We start from the raw sequence: 16908 nt of genomic DNA, 5'->3' as shown, positions 1-16908 counted from the left end.
TGAAATTTATTATGTGAACATAACTGGTAAACGTTTGTGTCGTGTGCGAAATTTGCACAAAAAACATCGATTATCAGCCACGTGGTTTTAGAGAAAACTGATTAATACATTATGCCACGCTTTAAAAGGATGGTAAAGCAAATAGAAAACAAAGATGACAAATAAAAACTAAAACCACAGCCACGTTCACACATACAGCAACTGTGCTTCATTTGACAGGGTCAAACATATTCTCCCATCTTCCATCGGGCCGTAGAATTAAAGAAAGGACAAATAAACCAACCACACCATCGCGATGCGTTCGAGTCAATGCAAAAGCGCCAGCCGACCCCCACTCCTCCCCTACGCACACGACGTACACTAACACCCACGAAACACTACGCGACCAATTTCGGATGCTGCGCAAGTGGTATTTGCGCATATTGTCTCCGCGTACCTTTGCGTACGGTATCGCGGGTAACGCAGCACGCCATAGCCATGGTCCGATGTATGAAAAAAAACACACACACACGCGCGACCTCACCCATACACTACCGACGAATGCGCGGACACGGCAGCGACGGCCTGCGACGTTCTGCGCTCGGTTCGCGGCTCAGTCAGTCGTCGTTCGAGCATTAGGCAACATTTAATTTTAATTTTAATATTTAAGTAGCTCTAAGTGTACATAACACGAACAAACGAACAACGGAAAGTCAAGCAAGAATCAACAGGCATCAAAATCAGACAAACGAAACACGAAGAGTTACAAAAAGAAATTTAACTAAAAAAAAAACAGCTACGCATATTGAATGTGCTACTTCGAACAATTGAAACGAAACGAACCCTTGAAGAAACAAACCGTGCAAAGTGAATCATCCCAACAGTGAACCATATAGCGGGGAATCGCGCACAGCAAAAAAAAATAAGGACAAACGGTCTTTTAATTTAATTTCGAAGTAAAAAGCAAACGAAACGCTTTTTACTACAATTTAGCTGCGAAACAAACGTTCAACGAAATACGAAAGCAAGTGCAAGTGTTCTGGTGAACAGTTTTTCGAATTACGATTTTAAGTGTACGTGTTCTTTTTTTTTTGTCCTTTATTCATTGCGAAATTCGAAAGCTCTGCAAGCAAAGGGGGGAAGTATTAGTAACTTCCCTAATACATAGCGAGTGTGAAAACCTTCAACCCGCAATAAAACTAGCAACAGTGTGACAGCGTCCTGTTTATGTGACAAGTTCAAGAAAGGATATAATTTTCAAACTACAAACCATTTAACATAAAAAATAATACACCGTGACAAAAAGTGCGATTCTCTCGGCGGGAGAGATAGAAAGAAATAGAATAAAACAAAAAAAAAACGCGTGTGTAGAACTGTGATAATCGCACGCAATCGACCAAAGGTGGGCAAACACAAAATAAAAAAAAAAAACCCACACCCAACGGTGCAAAGAACCTAAAGCGTAAAATCGCAACCGTGCGTGCGTGCGTGCGTGAAGTGTCGTCGTCGGTGGTGTTTAGGTAAAAATAATTGAAATCCGTACCACCCGGGCCCTGCGATTGCGAGCAAACGTGCGAACGCATTGGATCTGTTCTGGTGACCGATTGTGAAGTGTAAATAGGTAGTTATGTTTGGCGTTTTGTTTTTTCCTCGCATCACACTAATGCTATTTTCTAGCACGCGCGCTCTTCCTTGCCATATTTTCTACGTCGCCTAAGCATGCGGGGGGAGGTCCTGATGATGGGGACGGTTCTGGCCGATGGCCAGTCGATTGTTAGGGCGGGTGGGGAATTTTGTTGCGTCGATGATGTACTCACTCACTAGCCCAAGTGTAAATGGCCATGTGGTGACAATTGAGCTGATAAATGCTTTGGTTTTCCGGTTCGATCACGCTGGACTATTCGTGCTTGTAGGGGAGATATCCAGGGGTTTGGTGTAATTGAAGACTACGTTAAGTGTTTCACTGCAATGTAAAATTTATTTGTAAATATCGTGTATGAATATGTTTTAATAGATTAAAATTAATGTTCCTCCTTAAGTGGCATTTAATGGGTAACAATCTGATCGGAATTGTTCTTATTTTTTATGACAGTTTTTTAAGTTAAGTTTTTGTTTAATTTTGTTGAATTATTTATTCAACTACGATCATATGGTTGCACTTACTTATTCTCTTATATGATGTACCAAAAAGCACGAGGTTCATTATTCAAATGCAAATGCATTCAAATGTTCATTATAAACCCACTTAGGAAAGATAGGGTAACCGTGTTATGATTAGCTCGCAATCGAACCATTGCCATATGTCTATGATTTCGTTTCCTCGGCCCTTTTTTTCTCTCTCTCTCTCTTTCTCACCTCCCTCTAATACTTTGATTTACCAGGCACCCTTTTTCAGATGACCACACCACCTTCGCACCATGACACGATGACACACAATGGGATTGCGCCCTGTTGTGTTGCTAGATTTACTCCCACAGTACGTTCACGCCTTCTAGAGAAGCGTACGAAAATTGGCCCAACCGCGTGCTGTACGGAGGTGTGAGCTATATCGATCTTTACGCCAAAACTCTGTAGCCGAGTGTAGAACGCAACAGAAGCAAACTTTCATCAGCGCTAACGATGATACAAAGATGGGTAGCGATAGGTTTCGGTGGCGGAGACCATCTGGAACGGGGTTGGGAAGAACACTCCGTACCATTTAATTTGCTCACTTCTGGCCCGGCTCGACCGATCCAGCCAGAGGGCGAACGGTTATGGCAAATTGTGAACGAGCGGCCGATTGACAGCTCGCACCGCTTCTCCTGCTCCGTGGACATCGCACCCACATGGTGCGATGGTTCGCTGGTAGAGGGAACGGAACGCGGACACGGGTGGCCGCTAGAATGTAGAACCATTGCCAGATTACGTCAGACGCGATGGCGCGAAAGACGCCACCACGGTCGCGATGATGATGTACACCATCCCAAATGCCCTAATGTCGTTCGGTTTCGGCGCACTTGTTGCCTATAATGTGTGAGTGTGTGTGTGATTCTTCGCTGTCTTTGGTTGCACGCCTGGGGTTTGTTGTTCTAAATTTGGAGAAAATATCCATCCGATGCTAGTCGAAGTCGTAAAACGGCAGGCGCCAACGACGATGTTTTGCGTAGTGTGTGATCGTCGTGTAGTTTGATACTCGATTGATCGACTGCTACTCCCAGTGGTATAAACTGGCGATACGGGTTTGGGAGTTGTTTTCAAAACACGCGCGTACAATCTACTTCCGGCTCTTTACAGTAGCAAGACCGATGTGCCTGGCCAGCTGCTAGATATCTGTGCCAGTGCGTCAATGGTTTATGTATCGTCATGCTCATGCTGACAACGCCCCTCTCGGGAAGCGGGTCGAATCCATTCGTCATGGTAATCGGTCAATTAATTTTAATTCCGCAATAGTGCACCGCAAGATCAACAGCAATCAGGCGGACGCGGTATGCAACGGACACACGGGTTGACACACCAACCGACACATCTGCGTTGAGGTCAACCCGTGCACATTTAGCTGTGACACCGAATTTGACTAGCGCAATGATGCATTGTGAGAAGTGCGATAATTTACGGCACGTTCTATAAACGGTTCGGGTTGGACTGTTGCTCTTTTTTATGATACTATGAGAGCTGTTTGGGATTTTTGGGCCATAACATAGTTTCAATGGTCACAAATCTAGAGAGCAGAACAACGCCGAAAAGCGATCGTGTGATTTAAGCATTATTTACATCATTCCCAGTAAGCGAGAAACCATTTCTAGGACGATTTAGCATAAATGAGGGAATTGTGGAATAGATTCGTACTAAGCACACTTGCTCACTTGTTTATTAAATAAAAAAATACAGCGCCATCTTGCTAACGCAAACGCACAGTGCTGCTTTCGTTTGCATCCGGCCAAGCGTTTGGAATATAACGATGCGCAAAATTATTACACTCACATACCAACCGGGGGTGCCGTATGGACGAGCCGATGTTCACAAATACTTCATCATCTGTGAGAAAGTGCAGCGGTAGCTAAAGCGAATGATACTGGTGCGAATGAATCCAAGCTGAGCGGTCCAAAAATATCACGATCACGATATCGCTTTTCACTGTAAAAAGCAGGAAAATAGGAACGATTTTTTGGGGTGGAAGAAAATGGAGGAAAAAATAATATTCGCAAATGCGTAAGCGTACCAACATACGCAAAAGGGAAAGGGTGGAATTGTTTTTGAATCACTGCTTTCGATTGGGACGGTTCAACAGTAGGAAATAGTTAAAAAATAGGAAGCTAGATAACGAGATGTTTTATCACAGCAAATGGTATGTAAAGCGCAAACAAAGCTTACGAGACAACAATCTCTTTGGCGGTAATACCAGATCTTTCATATGCCGACTACTTATCAGAGTGTAAATTGGTTTTATTTAGCTATTCCAAACCAATGAATTTGAAGTTGGAAGCAACACGGCTATCAGCAACCCTCTTACGCACTTGCGTTTCTTTGGAGAGATTATCCATGCCAGAATGAGGTCACGCACTGTGTGCGTTTTCGCGTTTTTTGTGGTCCAGAACCGAACGATATTGGGACCATTTTCCCCATGGTGCCGCAAAATTTCACCACCCTCACAAACGCATGTCATCGTGTGTGCGAGATTCAATCAAATGTGCTTTGTTTTTCCTGCGGCCCGATGCGATCGGACGGACCGGTCGGAAAACCAGCCTCAGCAGCTGCACAGAGCGCTGCTGTTGCCACCCTTTTACTCTGCAGCTATAAATATCGAAGCGTGCGATCTGTGCGCTGATCTCGTCTGCAACTGGCTAGGCGGGAGATTTTTTGAGCTCAGTGTCAGCCCCGCCACAACCCACCTCCCCCGGGGGCAGCATTGATCACGGGGTGTGCACGGTTGTTAAACTTCTTGTTATTCTCACCCCCTATCCCCGGTGTGTGTGTTTGTGTGTCCCTGTTTTGTTTGCCGCTCGATCGGTTGCACACAAATTAGCTGCGTAAGCAACAGACACACGTTGGCACACAGCGTGGCCGCAGGGTGAGGTGGGAAAGGAAGACGTGGTTCAGAATTTTCCTTTCCGTCTAGTGTGGGATTTTTTTCTCCTCTCTCCCTACGTACTACAGGCGGAAGTCGGCCGGCAGTCGATTGATGCAGGCGAGAAGTAGTTTGCGTTTGAGAAGATTGGGAAAACACTTCAGCCCGGTAAAGAGTGTTGCCGGAGATTGATGGGTTATAGGGCTAATGTTGCTCTGCGCTTGAGTGTGTTTGTGTGTGTCCGTGTATGAATCGGAAATAAGTGGGATACTCGTATCTAAACAGTCGATTTATCATTAACACCACCAGTGGAGCACGTGGAGCTCAGCAGGGAAGGTTAGAATAGGATGTGATTCGTTGATGTGCGGCATAAATGGAATATGATAGCATAAACAGCTAATAATGTTTTCGTTTCGTTCAAGATGGATACATAACAATACCGAAACGTATCAAAGGAAGGGTTGAGTTTTTAAAAACTTGTTTAACATTTTCTTTTGATCATCTTGAACGCTTTTTAGGCCAACACTCATCTTTTTATACAAAAAAAACATAAACGAAACCGTTTCATTGACGCAAAATGAGGACTTTGGCGGCTGCCGGCAGCTAGTGTATGGTATTAATCATCTTCTTTACAAGGATGTGTAATTCGGTTGCTTTCGGTTGGCCATTCATGGCGGTTGACATCATTCAAATCCCCACCAAAACATCTAATCGAGTCTTTTCCGGGCACGACGTTTGTGTGTGTGTGGAGGGACCGCACCTAGTTTTTCGTAAATCCTTCCCTGACAGCTTATGGTTGTGCATGTCTAAATGACATCATGTCCGAAATTTATAACAGCGACGCAAGATTGGAGGAGGAATGAGAGCGCAGGGTTTGGTTGTACATTGCGGTAAAGTATGAATAGGAGTATAAATCTGTGCTGGACTTGTTGCACTGAAAAGCGGAGTTAATTTGAGCTTGCAATTGTTAGACTAAACAGTTGAGAAAATTGGGAAATAAAATCTATGACCTTTGAAACAAGCACCATTCGTTTTTGTGAAAGCTATGATGATTCCAAATATCTTTCATTATTTTTTTTAAATAGTTCCAACAACTTTTATGCGAAAATGTTATTTTGCACCTCTTGCTACTGTAACCAATTGCCCAATTAGCTGATGTTTGTAGTCTACATCATCGTTCGTCACACATAAAAGGGGCATTTTTGTCTACAGCTGGTTTGCAATTTATAAAGTCAACCTTTTACACTGATGTGTACATTTCCACCCTTATCCATACACGGTCCACATTAATCCTCCATGCTCCTTGCTTATCCTCATCGTCATATAGTGTTTTTTTTCCGTGTGTTTGTTTCATTCATGTTGATAATGTATTCATTGTTGATTTTTTCTCCATTCTTTCGTTTCAGGTTACTTCCAACCACACCCAGCACAACCGGTGGACGGAGGTAAAAAATTGGATCGATTTGTCCACGACACAACGCCCCAAAAGTCCAACACCCTCGGCACGACACACTGAGCTCTATAGAAAAAAAAACAACAATAAGGGAAAGTCATCATCCATCCGGTGCGAAATTAAAGTTACAAAGCCCACTGGTGCATATGAATCGTGTGCCGAACATTGAATTTATCCGCCACTAGAGAGTGAGAGAGACAAGAAACAAGCGTGAACCCCAGTGCGAGGAAGTTAGTGTTAAAATTAAAATTTAAATGTACTGCCTACGTGAAGTGTCTCAGCATACGTATCAGCAGCAAAAGCAGCAGCAACACCAGGACGTTTATGATCTGTAATAAGCAGTGGGTTTAGCATCAAACCTTAGCGATGGAGCAAATTGAACAACCAACGAGCGTCTCGGCTGGTACGGTGGAGATAATGCTCAAAAATGCTTCCACACCCGAACAGGTGGCGAAAAATGAAGGTTTAAACTGTAAAGCAGACACAGCGGAGTACTGTGACAATGTGAAAGAAACGAACGTGCGACAAAAGCGTAAGAAAGCGTCAGAAAAGATCGATGCGAGCGGTGTTACCGATGTCAAGCCACCGTTGGATCATCGATCGGTGGGCAAGGAACTGATCGTATCTTCCCATCCCGCACCATCCTCGGAAGCGATGGGAAATCTTTCCAAAGCAAACGGAAAACGGCTAAAGCTGGATCTGAAAACCCATCCGGAACAACACCACAAGCCGGAACCAACGTCACCGCTAGGGCTGCTGCATGAGGAAAAAGTGATCGTCCGAAGCAAACCACCGATTCCACCGAAACCGGATGTAAGGACGATCCCGGCACCGCCCCAAGGGCAGCAGCGAGTGTCCATTTCGCCGACCGGCACGCCTCAAGCAAAGGGCTGCAAGAAGCAGCAGGTGACAGAAGCGCACAATGCCCATACCGTCCAGAAGCTGCTGGCACAGAACGAACAGATGCGGCTGGAACTGAGCGAACTCCGAACGAGCTTAGCTGCGGAGCGGAACGCTGTCAGAGTGTTAAGGTAGGTGGAGTGTGGCACGATCAAAACTTGATGTTTATTTGGTTAATTAACTCATCGCGCATTTCCTTCTTTCTTTCCCACCCAAGGGCCCAAAACGAGTCCGATCTGCGAAAGACAAAATCCGAATGCAAGAAACTGCAGGAAGCTCTGCAGCACCAGAAACGCCATTCCCAGGCCCAGTGCCAGAGTGTGTCCGTGGGTGGTGGTACACCGGCCAAGCGGGCACACCGGGGCGGGTCGGGGGAACATGAACCCACGAGCGGCTGGGGTTCGGAGTCGCGCGGTCAGCAGCAGCAGCAGCAACATCAGCAGCAATGTTGTCTGGAAGTTCTGAAGCTGAATCAGGAGATTTCTGCCCTGCGGGAAACGAACAGGTTCTTAGAGGAAAAATATCAAGTAAGTAGCAGCGCAACGTGGAAATGAAGAGAAGGAAAATTTGAACCGAAAATTTGAAAATCGCACGCAAGTTTTTACACGGTACGGAAGGTTGTATGCTTTTCTCGTACGCAAAGTGGCTGCGTCATGAAGGCAAACGATTTGGCTGCGTACCATCAACATCTGTGAAGGGCGTTGCAGCTTTTTCGATAAAAAAAGATTTCTTCTTACGCCTTCTTAATAGATCATTAGCAAATATTGTAGATAAAAAGTACTTGCGAGGGTCGTAACGCATTCAATGAGCTTCGATGAATGGATATTCACTGACAAGCTTGTCCTGTTTTCAATTACCGCTGATTAATTTGTTACCAAAAAGAACGCCATGAGGTGGGCACTATCTGACGATCCGATTCTTTAGCAAAATGTCACGGCTGTGCAGTGTGTGTTGCCTCCAGCGTCAATGTCAACGCCGATCCGTTTCGGGCCAATATAAGCGTAAACCCCACTTTGCACGCTGCCATCAATGCAGGACACCGATCAGCTACCGATCGATTGGTTTACTGCGGCGCGTTTTTCATTTGGGCGGGAAAAAATGAGAAGTAAACGTTTCGCGCTGCAAGGTACGTAGTTGTGACATTGTAAAGGCGAGATAGCAATCAATTCGAGCTCGCAATATCTTCATCATCTCGGTGGATCGGTGTCAGTCAAGGGTGGAACACTGGTATGCAAAATTTCGCGCATGAAGATTACGAAACGAAACGATTCGGACGGGTGTCCGTTGGCGCGGTCTCTGGCCAGAAAAGGAAATAAATTGATTTGATTGTCATTTCAAGTGTTGGAGCTTGAGGCACCGCTTGTGTGGCGATCGTGGCTGCCAGCCAATAGTGGAGAACTCGCGCGCGGCCCGTCGCGCACCCTTTCGTGCGTCAAAATTTAACCTTAAAAAGGCATCATCTTCGCGACCAGAACGGTGCGCGAGGTGCGAGTACGCAAGGCTGTGCGGCTGCATTACCGTAGAAAGTTCGATTTCCCTTTCGTTGCGGACAGCGTCACGGGGCTTTATTTATCGTTGTTTCATAAATAATGCCAATTTATGGAAGGTTTCTTCCCGAATCGAAACGTAGCACCTGGGGGGCGGTGTGGGAGGGAGCGTTGTGTGACACATTAATCACATGCCCAGCTCTCCCGCAATCCCGCAAAGACATGCATGCAAATCTGTACGATTAATTGTGTTTCGGCAGCGACCTTCGGTCGGTCTAGGAATCAGTTGGACAGTAGACCTTCACCCATACTCAGCCCGGGTACGGGTGTCCCGAATGGAGGGCACACGATGGCGCATTGAATGGGCAGGGGTAACGCTTCGCACCTCGTGCACTGTGTCGAATCAATGGAGACGCCGGAATTACTTAATGATCTGCGAACAATTATTATGCGTGTGCGGGTAGGAGAATGCAAACAACAACGATCGCAGCAACGCGAACACATCAGCAACGAAGGTGCATCATAGAGGTGTGATGTCCTTCGACACGGGGTGATATACCATCCTGACCGCGAGGTCCTAGGCTAACGTATGGCACGTGGGGGAAAATCCTCGAGAAGCTACCCTGCTGCGCAGACAGCGTTTGCCTTTTACGAGCGCCTACCGCACGATATGATTATGTGGTAAACAATTTATTGAATTTGTTGCGAATCGAGCTTGAGGAGTCGTGATTGTACGCGCAGCAAGCACAGAAAGGATTATTGTTCTGCGCGTTGGATGTCCGTCAGTTGATTGCGTCGACGCGGTTAACTGACACCCTGAAGGATTTGATGACATTTTAATTGAAATGGAATGGTTTTGAAATCGCCTTTATCGCGTAAAAAGCAAGCAGGAGTGGATGAGTTTATGGTCGGCTGTCGGAAGGAATGTCACGTCGTGTTAATTTGCGTTTTGTACCGCTTGAAGGGCAGTATTCAAAGGAGCGGATAGATTGGCAATAAGTTTCAACGGTAATGAAGAGGAATGTTTGTTTTTATTTGGATATTATGCAATATTCAGCTCATACATTTGGCAGTAACATCACTTGACATGGCGTACTATTATTAGCTGTTTGCTATTTGTTTATTTGTACATTCACTCTTGCACATGTTTGTCTATTCGTTTTTAAAAGCTTCAGAGATAAGAGTATCATGATAATAAATTACTCCAATTGAACCGGTTGTAAACTGCAACTAGAGTGTCTTGCCAGCAAGATGAAGATAGTTATGCATTAGTAGATGGTTTTGGTGTGAATTTTCTCGGCCAATTTGTATTCTATTATCATCTCTGAAAAGGTCATTTCAGAGCTTATATACCTCACAATCTAAGTGCCTAAAACGTAATGTTTCATTTATTGGTCAGCATTTGAACAAATGAAATGATTTTGTTGGACTACTTAAAAAATGAAGAAAGTCAATACTGGCCGATAATTGTCAAAGTTGTACATTCTGGCCATATTTCGTATGTATGGGCATTTTATGGACAAGATACATTTGTGGAATGTGGAATGAAATAAACAAGAAGTGGAATGTGGAATGAAAAAATCTACTGACTTAAGGTCTAATTCGTCCTTACAAGATATCGTATAGTATTAATTAAAAGCAAGTCTGTCATCAATTCAGAGTTTTTTTCTTTTAATGCTTCTTTGAATGGTTGACAAATTCTTTTCTATACAATCTCGTCAAGGTGAGCTTAATAAACTATTCGTTTTTTAAAGCAGAAGAATCTGCATAACTAATAAACACACCTATAAAATCGTACACTTTGGTAAAAAGAATTCTCAACGTACCTGCTGCTTTGCTAGACACTTCCTGCTTAATGGATCCTACTTGAAATGCTACCCTTTCCTTTCACCAACCAACGGGTGCAGTCAGTACGATGGAGTAGAATAAATCACCATCATAATTAGTCAATCGGTAGCGATCGCTAGCGACGATCTCTTTGCATTGCAGTACCGTATTGCAGTTGGATCTTTGAATTTCCCTTTCTACTAGAGCCCCTTTCAACTACTCCATTGCCCGGCTGATCGTTTGCAATGTTCAACAGCAACAGGCCTAAACTACCCCCGTTACAGTGTTACAAACCGTTTTCTGACTGACTTATAGTGCGATTGTGTTTGGTGCACTTACACCCTCACCCTCGCGAACAAGTGAGAGCATATTCTCGATAGCATTTAAAGAATGCAGCCATAGGAGGTGGATGTATGGCATTCGCTTTCCGACAGGCCTACTCTAGCGTCAGCTCTAGCTCCCAGTTAGCGTCGATCGGTATGAGCCGAACCACAGCTTCTAGCGCAAGAAGAATGGAAGGAAACCGTCCGTCCGCGTCAGGAAAGTTTCATGTTTTTGCTTCCGTGTTATGCAAATTCCGAACCGGTTGCACCGATTGTTGCAATTTCGGAACCATCGCGCTGCATTGTGCATTGTTTTCACTTTCGATGCGAATCGATCATCTTACCCACGGGCAGTGAGTGCGGTTTGTGGAGGAGGCGAAAAATCAACTGCAAAAGACCACAGCAAACTGACAGTGGCACAAATATTCGAACCTTGACAGCGTTCCCCCCATTACCGGCAGTTTGCTTCCCATGTTTATCTATGTTTTGTCGGCTGGAGTACGAGCATCATTCGGCGTTGGTTTGATCGTGCCTCTTTTTTCACTCTTTCACAGATTTCCTCCGAGGCTGAACGGCAGAAAGCTTCCGATATACGCGTACAGCGAGATCTGCACGAACTACGATTGACTCAACTTTCCAAGTCAGCTAGAAACGAAATCCAGCGCATGGTAAGTTCTAACCCTGTTTAAAAGTATTTGAATATGAAATTTTGTGAAAGAATTCGTTATTTACATCCAGAAACCACAAACACTCGTTTGTGGTTATGCTGAGTTAAATTGTAGCTACAAAATTAGCTTTCAGGTCACAGTTTTATGATTTAAATATTGTTTTTTTCAATACTACATTGTTCACAATGGTCATAACGCACACGAAGGACAACATGTTTGATTTATGTAACATTATCATTGGCATTGAAATGTCTTACAGCTTCAAAAAAAGGCGCCTAGAAATGGATGATCAGATAAACTCATAAACGCTGACAGAATATTAATCAGCATACGGCAGTATGACATTTGTGTTTTATTTTGCTAAAACCACACAAAACCCATCCTTTCGGAAGGTCTTTGATGCTGCACCAAGAGATCCTCCCCAGTTCCACGAACATTCCTCAGCGAGCACGGATGCCTCGGGCCGGATAAAGTCCGGCATCGCTGCGGGTGGTTTTTGTAGTAAACCCTTTTTTACACCGATTCTCCACACGGCTAGGGTCGCCCCGCTCACAAATATCAAAGGATGAGTCATAATCAGCCTAAAGTGAAACAAAAAAGAAGAATCAAAAAGGTCCACCTTCAAACAACCGATGGCGGTATCTTAAGCTAACGATCGTAAAACATTTGTTTGCTTCATCTCGTCTTCAGTTTTGAACGCGTTGAGCCGCTGATCGCTGTTTATTTCTGTTGCATTTCTGCTATGCCCAACCGCACGGCCAATGTCTGGGCTGGAAGGTTTCTTTCCCGGATCCGAACGATATAGTTATTGCCATGCAGATTCCGTGCGGAATCCACAATCCTCTTACCGATTGGAACGTTTTGGTTGTTTTTGTGTGAGTAGCGTTCGCTCCAATGTTTTTTTTTTATGCCACCCAAAAAATCGTGCCGTTAAAATTTTAAGCACTGTGAACTCACCTCACTCACACCCCGAGATAACCTTTCTTTGCTACCTTATGATCATTGGCTAGTGCATGGACATAAAGAAGCAGCATGAACGATCGGAAATGGTTGTGCCCCGATCGGTGCATCGGGACAACGTGAGAAACGGGGTGCGAGTTATCAGTCTCGACGCGAGGCTTATCCGAAATCGGTGAACGGCGGTAATTACCCGGTCGGGCAATTTACGTTTCTGCACAAAATTCCTCCGGTAACGCCCGAAGCAACAGCACAACAATTTAAGTCGCCCTACGGACTGTTTCTCAATCAAATTATGTTTTTGCTCCATTCATGCAGCTCGGTGAAAAGATCGGTTGTAGTAGCAGGAACAGCAGGAGCAGCAGAAGCAACAGCAAACGGCAACGCATCGAAGGTGGAGCTAATTGTTTATACATGAGACGGTGAAATGAATTCATGAACGAGCTCGAGTGTGCATAATTTTGCTTTGCCTCCCGTACGACTTCATTCAGAGGCAGAAGCTTCACAATTCGTTCATAGCCTGAGGACAGTTCAGGAAGATAATGTTCGGCTCATGGCAGTGACGACCGGGTTCGACTGGGGCAACGAAGCGGATGGGTAAGCGATTACTGGACCCGGCCAGTATCGTTCAAACGGTGAAGCTGGCTCGGGCACTGGAAACTATGGTTTTGTGAGGCGTTTTGAATGAATTCCGATCCCTCCAGGAAATGGTATCCTTAGGGACCACGCGAACGAGAAGCAACGGGAAGCGACAGAGACGATAGCCCTCGAAAACGATCCTCGAGGGCGTTCCCATGGATTTTTGGGGCAGCACCGTCTGCCACTCTGTAGTTTCGTTGCGAGAATTGCAACCATTAAAACGCCTGCCCTGCGTCAGGCGCAGTACTTTCGATTCATGCTGAAGATGGATGATGATGAATCATGGGAAGCAAATTGTAGGTTCTGCTATACTTTGCGTCTGATCATTAGAAACATTCATCTTTTCGTTTTGGGAATGGAGCTGGAGGATTTGCTGTTTTAAAGGCATAAGTAATGGAAACGCAAATGAAACTGTTGGCATTTGCGTGATACAACTCCAAAAACAAGTGCAATTTTTCTAGCAACCTTGCGTAAAGAACGTTACTAACAGACGTAGTGCTTGATCAACTTTTCGCTCATAGCTCATGGCGGGAGCAAAAAAACAACAAATCAAAGTAGGTTTATTGCTTCATCGTCCGTGCCTTGCTGCATGAAAATGAAGCAAACCGTTCGAAATTCTAAAGCTTGTCACCATAGAGACAATGGTCCGCCGTAGGATGAGGGTCTAATTAATTTACCTTTCGCTAACCACTGGGAACTTGGTCAACCGTCTTGGGGTCGCGGAATGCCAGGGTTTGGAAATTGAAAAATGGCAAACGTTTTATTTTTCATGTCGAGGGATTGGCCACCAAACGTCGATTTCTGGGAAGAACAAGTCGCTGTGTTCGCAACAACGTTGACCCAAATCCAAATTCTTGCCGTTGTTCTTAATGTTTTCTTGTTTCTTTCTTTCTCTATTCTAGCTGGAAGAGCTGAAATCGAAGGATCGCAGCATAGCGCAGCTCAAGAAGGAGCTCCAGGCTGCGCTCGCTGCCCAGGCAGGAGCCGGTGGTGGTTGTCGCAAGGAGAGAAAGGCTGCTAAAAATTCCGCTCAGCAATCGCACGAGGTGAGTGACTTGTGGTGACCGTTTGTCGCTGATGTCCAAATGTTTCTTTCAATCGGTGATTTTGTTTTATTTTGGAGACGAAACAAAACAAAACGCGCCGTTTGTTTAATGTTAAACCGTTCTGGGAGCAAACGCGCCAGCGACATGCAGATCACGAAAAGTTAGTTAAAAGCGTTGTGCGCATGTGTCCGCGGCTGCGCATCTTTCGCCGCCCGGGACGCATCGGTGGGGCTGATGTCGTTGTCACGATTTCATCCAAACGGTAAATCATTTCCCCGGTGCCGGTAGTTGACAGCGAGATGGGATGCATTCGATCAGCAGCACGATCTTGTGTGTTCCTCCTACATGCGCACACATGCGCAGCCCAGCAGACGTGCAGTGGGACAACTTGTGCCCGGGACATTCCGGAACCGCGCACATACGCAGCCCAGATCACATTAGAGCGTGTAACGGTGTGTCGGCGGGGAATGGTCATCGTGCGGCGATCATACATCTGATGCAGGAAGTGGTACCGCACGTGAAAGATGATGACTTTATACGAGCATTAAAGGGAAGCATTTTCCCAGGCAGTCTGTGATTGCTGAATTAAAATCGTACTCAACGGGGGGAAGGACAGGTATGTCACAGTTTTGTAACAAAGCGCCGGGTACTTGACCGCAATAGGGTCTAGGTGTAGATGGGGAATAGACATGGCACACAGGGAGAAGGATATACGTAATAATGTAGAAAAGAAAACATGTTGATTGAGACTAAATGGTGTTATTCTCGAGCATGAGACATAAGTGAGCAACCGCAATAATTGACGTCACATTTGTGGATTTGGTTGCAATTTTTGAGTCTTAGAATACCTACAGCGTACATATCTTGAACAAAAAACGGACGACATTGGGAGTACTTGCAGTTTAAACAGACTAGGATTTTGTATAGTTCATGTTAAATTTGATTTGCAAGATTTAACGCAATGCTCGCATTTTACCGTTGTAAAGGATTACCAGGAGACAGTTACATTTTTGTTTTTAGGTAATGGTATTGGGCCTCAGTCCTTTGTTAAAATGACGCTAAATAGGGTGCGTACTGGTAGTAGCGTACAGCTCTTCTTACCTATTCCAGTAGGGGGCATCCACAAAAAGTTGTAGGAAACGATTTAGCCCCACTTGAACCCTTTCTATTTTTTTATTTATGTTTATTTGTCTATCGATGGACTGTAATGCCCTCTCGAACCATTCTAGCAATGTTTTACAATGAATGTTTTACAATGGATTACAATAACATAGAACATAAAAACTGCACTATGGAACAGAATTTAACACAGAAACACGATCATTAAACTCAGTTGGCGAAATCATCGGTTCAAAAGTATCGTTGATGTGTGCTGAAAGCACGGCACATTAGAAGGAACGGGTCAGAGGAGCCAAATTGCGTTTTACGGTCGTCGAGGGCAGTAGGCCCGAGTCCGGAGCGGCCTGGCAGGAACGTACAGGTTGATGGCAGCCAGTAGTGACGGAGAGTCAATACGGCCGTCGAGAAGTCCCGTGATGAACGACACCCTGGCTTTTCGTATTCGCTCACTTAGGGTAGGTAACCCGAGTAGCAAACACCTAGTACGATAATCGAGCCTTTGGTTCCATGAGCAAAGTGCACATTCTTTCTTATTTGTTTATAGATTGCGATCTTATTTTTCTGCAACCAAGGAATAGTTGTTCCTCCCACAATCAGCGATGGCCAGTCGGTTTTTAGTAGCCGATGCCTCAGACGGTGTGGAACAATCAATGTTTGGGTTTTGACGTTATTAATGCGGATTTTCTACTCAGTAGCCTAGCATCAGCAAACTTTACGACCAAAAGAGTCAAATTCTACAATAATATTCGTAGAGTTTCACGTGAATAGTTATATTGTTAAACCAAAAGCCAAAAAAAGTGTGAAAGTTCTATGAAATATATAAACTGTTAAGAGCCGTCATCTCGTTATCAATGAGCCGCATGCGGTTCGCGAGCCGCGCTTTGCCGGTCCCTGTCATAGGATGTTCTACTGGTGAGCAGATTAAGAGTTTTACTACGATTCAAGCAGATGAGGAACGATGGATGTTATCATAAATGCTTTACAGAATAATTTATGTTGTAAAGTAATCGAAAGTAAACTCAACGTCGGCACATCAGCTGAGTCATCAGATGAGTGGAAGAAGTAAAATATGTAAAAAATATTGAACATATTTTGCTTTAAATGGGGACTTAAATGAATCTAACACACAAATTATAATAAGAATGAACACAAATGCAAACTATTTTGATGTGATTTTGTTCCCCAACTAATACAGTTGTCATGCTTGTTTTATCATACGCTTGTTGCCTATTTGATGTCCAATCACAGCACTAATAAGTCCTGCTCACTGTGTGGGCCTGTCGCTTTCCTTTTAATACTGACATTTACTTTACATCCTCCCATATGCTACAAATTAGTTACAGCATGAGAAATGCCAGCCAGCATTTCCCACCGCAAACCCCATCGTAATAGTGCGATCGATCGCTTCCAAAGCGTTGTACACCGGCGCCCGGTCGCCAATCATTTCAAAGTGAGATACCCTTCAT

At 44.6% G+C, this 16908-nt stretch overlaps 1 protein-coding gene across 5 annotated transcripts in view; it reads left to right on the top strand.

The window, feature by feature from the left end:
* The first annotated feature begins 570 nt into the window (after positions 1 to 570).
* Positions 571 to 16908, top strand: part of LOC1271485 (protein lava lamp) — a 90587-nt gene continuing 74249 nt past the window's right edge. For all 5 annotated transcript variants that reach the window (XR_009765449.1, XR_009765448.1, XR_009765447.1 and 2 more), the window contains exons 1-5: positions 571 to 1600; positions 6430 to 7507; positions 7594 to 7903; positions 11568 to 11681; positions 14180 to 14323. Coding sequence is in view for 2 of the 5 variants with exons in the window: in XM_061650664.1 (XP_061506648.1) it covers positions 6843 to 7507; positions 7594 to 7903; positions 11568 to 11681; positions 14180 to 14323 (1233 nt within the window). In the remaining 3 variants the exon portion in view is untranslated. The remainder of the gene's footprint in view (positions 1601 to 6429; positions 7508 to 7593; positions 7904 to 11567; positions 11682 to 14179; positions 14324 to 16908) is intronic.

The sequence above is a fragment of the Anopheles gambiae genome, chromosome 2, assembly GCF_943734735.2.
Source record: "Anopheles gambiae chromosome 2, idAnoGambNW_F1_1, whole genome shotgun sequence".
In the NCBI taxonomy this organism is placed as follows: Eukaryota; Metazoa; Arthropoda; class Insecta; order Diptera; family Culicidae; genus Anopheles; species Anopheles gambiae.
This window is presented reverse-complemented; position numbering and strand designations above follow the sequence as displayed.